This window comes from Osmerus mordax, chromosome 1, assembly GCF_038355195.1.
Source record: "Osmerus mordax isolate fOsmMor3 chromosome 1, fOsmMor3.pri, whole genome shotgun sequence".
Lineage (NCBI taxonomy): Eukaryota > Metazoa > Chordata > Actinopteri > Osmeriformes > Osmeridae > Osmerus > Osmerus mordax.
Window position 1 is genome coordinate 24,999,532 of NC_090050.1, and position 8,033 is coordinate 25,007,564.

The 8,033-nt window shown below is 47.7% G+C and overlaps 1 protein-coding gene across 1 annotated transcript in view; it reads right to left on the reverse strand.

Annotated features, from left to right (window-relative positions):
• The window catches only part of nav1b (neuron navigator 1b), a 34,256-nt gene that overhangs the window by 22,179 nt on the left and 4,044 nt on the right, over positions 1-8,033 (reverse strand). Inside the window, exons 5-7 of the mRNA XM_067237276.1 lie at positions 7,714-7,875; positions 2,923-3,073; positions 1,546-1,852 (exon numbers count right to left, since the gene is read on the reverse strand). Coding sequence (XP_067093377.1) covers positions 1,546-1,852; positions 2,923-3,073; positions 7,714-7,875 — 620 coding nt within the window. The remainder of the gene's footprint in view (positions 1-1,545; positions 1,853-2,922; positions 3,074-7,713; positions 7,876-8,033) is intronic.

Here is an 8,033-nt window from a genome sequence, read left to right on the forward strand (position 1 = left end):
TGTGAGGTGGTTGTGTGAGGTGGTTGGGTGAGGTGGGTGTGTGAGGTGAGTGTGTGAGGTGAGTGTGTGAGGTGAGTGTGTGAGGTGAGTGTGTGAGGTGAGTGTGTGAGGTGGTTGGGTGAGGTGGGTGTGTGAGATGAGTGTGTGAGGTGGGTGTGTGAGGTGAGTGTGTGAGGTGAGTGTGTGAGGTGGTTGGGTGAGGTGGGTGTGTGAGGTGAGTGTGTGAGGTGGTTGGGTGAGGTGGGTGTGTGTGCTGGGTGAGGTTATCACATTGTGAGTAATGCTGGAAAACGGTTTCATAAAGTAAGCAGCGTGTAACTCCTGTCACTGGGAAAGGAGCGAGGGATAGACATCTGTATCTACTTAGACGTGTCACGCATTACAGACACACAGCGCTACTGACCTACAGACACACAGCGCTACCTACTCACCTACAGACAAACAGCGCTACTCACAAAGAGAAGCAGACAATTACAGACACACAGCGCTACTCACAAAGAGAAGCAGACTATCACAGACACACAGCGCTACTCACAAAGAGAAGCAGACTATTACAGTAAGCTTCGGATTTATGGTAGGTTTGTGTGTGAAACAAATTAAGCTGGTGAACTGCCATAGGTATAAAAGCCTAGCTTCTTTGAAGTCCCAAACACAAATCAGGCACCAGCCAGCTAGAACAGCCCGGAGATACATTTTTACCCTTGAAAACCACCGTGCCAAAGTACATATAATCAAATCCCTTCCTAACCGCCAATAAAGAAGAAAAATCTAAATAAAATGTGGTTTGAAGTGAATTGCATCTGTCAGGAAATGTAATGTGATTGGCTGTTTCATCCGATTATTCAATCATGATCAGCAGATGATCAGTTGAAAATCAACTTTAAATATGGATATATGAGTCACTCCCAGGACACAAAGGACTGTTTTGATCCACATGTCAATAGGATCATACTGTATAGAAACAGGCTGCTGAGCTGGAAAAGGGTTTATCTTAGATTCAAATACTGCAAGCACAAGCCAAGACAAAAAGCTGCATATACAATAGGATCCTGTGTCCTCTCTGGTGATGTTTTCTGTGAAACCAATCAACATTTGGCTCAAGCAAACGGGTGCCGCTGTAGATTTCACTTGATATCAGACAGATATCCGCTGTGGCTATATTCCAAATAGATTTCGTTTGACATTTGGATTCCATTTCCAGAAGGTTATGGAACACAAGGAAAGCTAGGGAAACAAGTTAACAATCATGACCTTCCTCCCCGCCCCGCCCCGCCCCTCACCATAACTCATTGGCTTCCAAAATTACACCAAGCTCAAGAGTTCCTTTCCAAAAGCACTTTCTATGGAATGTTTATGTTGCTGTGGATGTGTGTGATAGAATACATTATATTTATAGAGAAAGAAAGAGAGAAAGAGAGTGCACACAGAACACAGCAGAAAGACGGATAAAGACAGAATAAAGTTACAAACAGAGAGAGTTCAAGAGAGATACAGACACACAATGATAGAGAGAGAGCTAGGAACACAGTATGTATAAAATCTCACCTGCGACTTTCAGCACACTCTGAGAGGTGTGAGTGATGGGCGAGGTCACACCCACAGGGGGGTTGCGCGTCTTCTTATAGTGTCCCTGCTGACCCAGACTCTGAGGCTTCTTCAGTTCCCCCCGGCCGCCCGCCTCCTCGCCAGCGCCCTCCTGTGGCCGTACCTTCCTCCAGCGGCTGGGAGGCTCCGTCTTCAGGCTGCCCGTGTCATAGCTGCTGCCGTCCTGCTTGCGGCCAGCCTTGGCCTCCTCACTGTACCAGGAGAGACCACTCTCCACCAGGGAGCGCTTCTCTGCATCTGTACGCAGCTGCACATAGGGAAGGAGGGAGGAAGGGGGCGAGGGATGCATGTTAAGATGGATTGATGAATAGGTGGAGACTATTCGTGCCCTATGGGAAACTTCAGAGGGGGAGGAACATTTTGATTTCATTTCAAAAACTCAAGTGTTAAAAAAAAAAAAGAAGAAAAACATGTCTTATAACATGTGCCCAAAACCGACCATAACAACTCTTAAAATATTACCATTAATAATATGATGTGAGCAGAAGTATTATTCACTGAGATGTTCCTGAACAGGTGTTTGAGTGAGCTAAACACACAGCAGAGTGTGTTGGAGTGGACCATACTGTAACTAATGGCCCATCATGTGGTGTTCTGGGGGAGGTGAGAGAAGACAGGGGCCTGTGGTGACCTGGTCTCCTCCTGACAGGATGTGGTGTCACAGATGGCTCTCTCAGGGCTGTAATCCACACACTACCTCCTACCGGCCCGTAAAATAGGCCTGCTTGTCACAACAACATCCAGAAGTAACCGACCGCTAACAAGTACGTGAGAAGAAGTGAATCTGTTAACGTAGAGTCGTCTCTAAACGTGGAAGTGAGACCAAGTATGAGTCCCTTGCGAATGTGTTTTATGTTTATTAGAATGTTTATAATGTTTATGTGTGTGTGGGGTCAGTTTTCATGTGAAGGACAAGGTCTATAAACTGGATTTGGTTTCAAACTGTCATTTTCAGGGAGCCTGTTCCAGATGTTTCTCAGCGTGGCGTCTGGTCTATCCTGAGGCTGACTGTCAGCCTAATAATATCAGAACTCTGGGATCTCAACCAACATTGTTCAGTGTTTCAGTGTTTCATTGATGTATTTGTGGCGGCCCGCCTCAATGAAAAATTAAGCATGACAGTGTTGTCTGTGTCAAAGTGGGACAGCCAGACCGGGAGACTAGTGACTCAGAGATCTGACACATTACATCACACAAAGCAGAGGTCGAAGTGTGTGTTGGTGTAGAGTGTGTGTGTGTGTGTAGAGTGTGTGTGTAGTGTGTGTGTGTAGAGTGTGTGTGTGTGTAGAGTGTGTAGTGTGTGAGTGTGTTTCTGACCATGGCGGAGGAGTTGGTCCTGGAGCCAAGGGGTGTGTTGGGGAGCGAGGTCAGGGAGGAGCTGGCGTTGAACTCCTCAGAGCTGAGGTTGTCTGAGCCCTCACCCTCACCGTCACTGAGACCACTGCTGATGGAGCTGCTCTCATCCCAGCTGCACACACAGAGACAGACACACACACAGAGACAGAGACACACACACACACACAGAGACAGGTACACACACACACATAGAGAGACACACACAGAGGCAGAAAGTTAAAGTCTGAATGATTACAGGAAGTAAATTAGAGTCTTACAGTTAACACTATTGATTGGTTGTAAAGAAGAAACATTAATAGCTTCCCCTTCATCTCCAGTGGGTGAACCTTGGTCAAACTGAACCATCTAAGACCAACAGCTTCTTTGATACAAATAATACAACTGTGTCCTGTTTCTGTCCAGTCCACATGATCTGACACATGTGAGGAGAGCGGGAGGAGGGGGGGAGGAGGGGGGAGGAGAGCGGGAGGAGAGCGGGAGGAGGGGGGGAGGAGAGCGGGAGGAAGGGGGGAGGAGAGCGGGAGGAGGGGGGGAGGAGGTGAGAGCAGTCCAGATCAGACGTGACTGAATGTGTCAGACTGGTGTGTTGTAGACCAGGCTGAGGATCCAGTGACAGATGTCTCTGGGACTGGCAGTGCCAGGGCTCCAGGATGCCCCCTCCTCCTCCTTCCTCTCTCCTCCCTGTACTCTCCTCCTACCATTTCTCCTCCTCTCCTAGTCCTGTTCCCTTTTTCAGTCCTCCCTCCTGGGTCGTCCTAGGACAGATGCTGGATAAAAACTATTGAGATTTTTAAGGGAGCTCTTTGAACAGTATGAGTGTGTGTGTGTGTGTTTGCGCATGGGTTAGCATAGTTTCAAGCAAACCATCTCCAGTGCTAGGAATGTAAAGTAGCTCATGCTAGATTTATGTCATCATTATTGCTTTCCCTCTCATTTGCTTGGCAGAAGTAAGTAGCAATCATCCTTCTGTCCGAAGTGAAATGGACAAGCACACTCTCCCTCACACACACACAAACACACAAACACACACAGTGGAAAGGTACAGGGAGTAACAGAGCTGAGTCATCTATCTACAGTAGGTTCTCTTCTCCTCTTTGCTGCCGGCTGAGCTACAGTTACCCTCCGTGGTCTCACCACTGCAGTCACCACTGAAAACATGACTTCAAACTAAGCATTTTAAGAGGCTCTTAGAGAACTACATTACTCAATCTACCTACCTCTCCCCTCCCCTCTAATCCTTACTCTCCCTGAGTCAACACTGTTGAACTTCCCACAGCAGGATAGTGAAGAGATGTTTGTCTACAAGGCTGGCCTCGCCCAAAGGGGTGGTGTGTGTGTGTGTGTGTGTGTGTGTGTGTGTGTGTGTGTGTGTGTGAGAGAGAGAGAGACAGAGAGAGAGAGACATTTAGTCATTTAGCAGACGCTCTTATCCAGACGTAGCGACAGCTTTCCTGCGAGGGCCCCAGAGAGCCAGTCAGGCCAGAGAGATCCAGGCCCCCCGGGGTCTCCTGGATGGAGATACCACCATGTGTCAGAGAGTGTGCTCTCACAGGGCCGGAGAGAGGGAGGACATCAGCTTCATACACATCCATACACATACTTCATGCAGACTGGAAATTAGTCTCTTGTTTTCTGTGGCAACATTCCAACTCCCCCCTCTGTCTGTTTCTCTCCCTCTCTCTCTCTCTCTCTCTCTCTCTCTCTCTCTCTCTCTCTCTCTCTCTCTCTCTCTCTCTCTCTCTCTCTCTCTCTCTCTCTCTCGCTGTTTCCCCCCCCCCCCTCTCTCTCTGTCTCTCTCTGTCTCCCTCTCTCTCTCTTTCTCTCTCTCTTTGTCTCCCTCTCTCTGTCTCCATCTCTCAGACTAGTTGATTTGTGCTGTTATTTTTTGCACTACTGTCACAGAAAACGTTTTGGTTTGAAAGATGGAGGAAGGGGGAGAGGTTGTGAGGAGGAGGTTGAGGAACAATGCAATCCTTTCCTGTCTCCACCCTGCTTCAACCCAAACGGGGACACACTTGTGTGCAACTAAATTGCTCTTTATCTGAGGGATACTCAACACAACGCATGTTTTCACTACAAAAATACATGCTGAAATGGCACACAGGAAATGCCACCATGCATTGTGGTCTCCAGTATGCGTAAAGACACCAGTTCCAATGAATATCAATGAGACCATTTTAACAATAGGATAAACATGACTGGTTAAAAGTCAAGGTCACCACCAATATCATCGTATTATACATCTATTGTTCAAAGTGTATCTGTACATATTGTACATATTGTACAGTTTTCCAACTGTGGGCATTTTGTTCGAGCGACATCGGGAGAACCAAAGCGTCAACGGTGAAGATGCTAGTCAGGGCACGCCTGCGGCTAGTGAGCTCCAGGAATCTTCAATTATCCAGATAACTGCGGTGCCGTTGTCAGGGCTCCGGGGGTAGTAGAGATGGTGTTTTCACCAAGGTTATAATTGTCTGTGGTAAACATGTGTCACCTCCCTGTCTGGAAACACTGCAGCTAATCTCGAATTACTGTAGACCACTGACCGTGGAATATCATCAGTCGCTATTTAATGCGAATGTAATCTTATTCAGTTTAATATAAAGAGGCATGGTCAACGTGAATAGGTTGTTGATACGAGCATACTCTACACTGCATATAGTAGGCTAAAACAATAGCCTATGCGTACTCTACAATTGCTACGAATGAACATCTAAAATGTAAAAATAAAATAATCTGTTAAAATGCAGCAGATCGTGCAGTCCAGTAGGTTTACCCACTTTCAAACTAATTAGGTTTTACGAAAATCACGTGCACGAGCTGTCATCTAAAGACTTGACAGATTAACGATATCCATACCTCGGTGTGAAAAGTAACGTCCTTTTTGCTCCCGGAGCCGACCGGAATGGAGACACTTTTCCGACTAGAACGCGTCCGTTCATATTTGCGCAACTTCAACATCAAAAACGCAAATTGGAATTTAATGCCGAGTCTTTATCCTCAGAGGGAAGTCTTTTCAAACCCGTGTTCTCTGGCAACAAGCCCCGGTTCTCTGGCAGGGTTAGAGAAACGGCGGAAACACCCCTAAAATGTTCAGAACCCCCACACAGCCCTTTATGATGGCAAACAGCTGTTCCACTATTTCACAAAAACCGGCACATGTAACCTGCATATTGCCATTGGCAAGTCGTTCCCCCACACTTAATTACATTGGATAATCAGTTGGCTGTATTTATCTTCTATAACATTGAAATAACAGGAATTAAACACCATTAGATTTTATAGCAGCGGTAAAGCCAAATCTCAAACATCACTTTTGAAAAGTACACTTCTGTCCAGGTACCTCCACTAACTAACAATCATCATTAGAAGGCGAACCTTAACTTCGACAGCATCCGCAATGCTCACATTGAACAGTTTGTTCCATGTAGCTGCTGTGAGACAGTCAGGGGCTGGGAGGGTGTAGATGTGAATCACTGACTAGCAGCCAACCACAAGTCCTGTATGGAGCCTAGAACAGGAGCCCCCGGACCAGGAACCCCCGGACCAGGAGCCCCCGGACCAGGAACCCCCGGACCAGGAACCCCCGGACCAGGAGCCCTCCCCCCAGGGGGAAAGACATACGTCAGCAGACTGGAAAGACGTGGGGAAAACCCCTTCTCTCTCCTCTCCCTCTCTCCTCCTCTCTCCTCTCCACCCTCTCTGCTCCTCTCCCTCTCTCCTCCTCTCTCCTCTCCACCCTCTCTCTCCTCTCCCTCTCTCCTCCTCTCTCCTCTCCTCTCCACCCTCTCTCTCTCTCCCTCTCTCCTCCTCTCTCCTCTCCTCTCCTCCATCCAGCTAGAACACAAACCCTGCAGTCATCAGGTCTGTCCCTGCTCTCTCAGAAGCCAGGGACGTGCCACTTACACACACACACACACATACACACCCTCTCTCTCACACACACACATACACACCCTCTCTCTCACACACACACACACACACCCTCTCTCTCTCTCTCTCTCTCTCTCTCTCTCTCTCTCTCACACACACACTCTCCCTCTCTCTCTCTCACACACACACACACACTCTCCCTCTCTCTCTCTCCCTCTCTCTCTCTCTCTCTCTCACACACACACACATGCACACCCTCTCTCTCTCTCACACACACACACTCTCCCTCTCTCTCTCTCTCTCTCTCTCTCTCTCTCTCTCTCTCTCTCTCTCTCACACACACACACACACACACACACACACAAAACACGTACAAACAGACACACACTCAAGATTTTGGATAATTGGTTCAGTCTGAAAATAGGTGACATTCCAAAGACCTTTAAGTAACTCCATAGAAGTTTCCCTCATTACTGTGAGGTAGCAGCAAGGCTACAATACCCTCAAGACCGAACCGCCAGCAATAGAGTCCTCTTCTGCTGTAACCAGCCACCAACACAGTCCTCTTCTGCTGTAACCAGCCACCAACACAGTCCTCTTCTGCTGTAACCAGCCAGCAACACAGTCCTCTTCTGCTGTAACCAGCCAGCAACACAGTCCTCTTCTGCTGTCACCAGCCACCAACACAGTCCTCTTCTGCTGTAACCAGCCAGCAACACAGTCCTCTTCTGCTGTAACCAGCCAGCAACACAGTCCTCTTCTGCTGTAACCAGCCAGCAACACAGTCCTCTTCTGCTGTAACCAGCCAGCAACACAGTCCTCTTCTGCTGTAACCAGCCAGCAACACAGTCCTCTTCTGCTGTAACCAGCCAGCAACACGGTCCTCTTCTGCTGTAACCAGCCAGCAACACGGTCCTCTTCTGCTGTAACCAGCCAGCAACACGGTCCTCTTCTGCTGTAACCAGCCAGCAACACAGTCCTTTTCTGCTGTAACCAGCCAGCAACACAGTCCTCTTCTGCTGTATTTTGTTATCTAGTATCCTTTCAGTTGAATATGTCAACAAGGACAACTTATCAACTTTGTATATCCTGTCATGACCAACAACAACTTGCACGTATTTAGACTACATCATCGTTTGTAAATCTTCCTATATTCATTCTGGGTTAACTCTGAACATCTGGTGTTAATCTGAAGATAA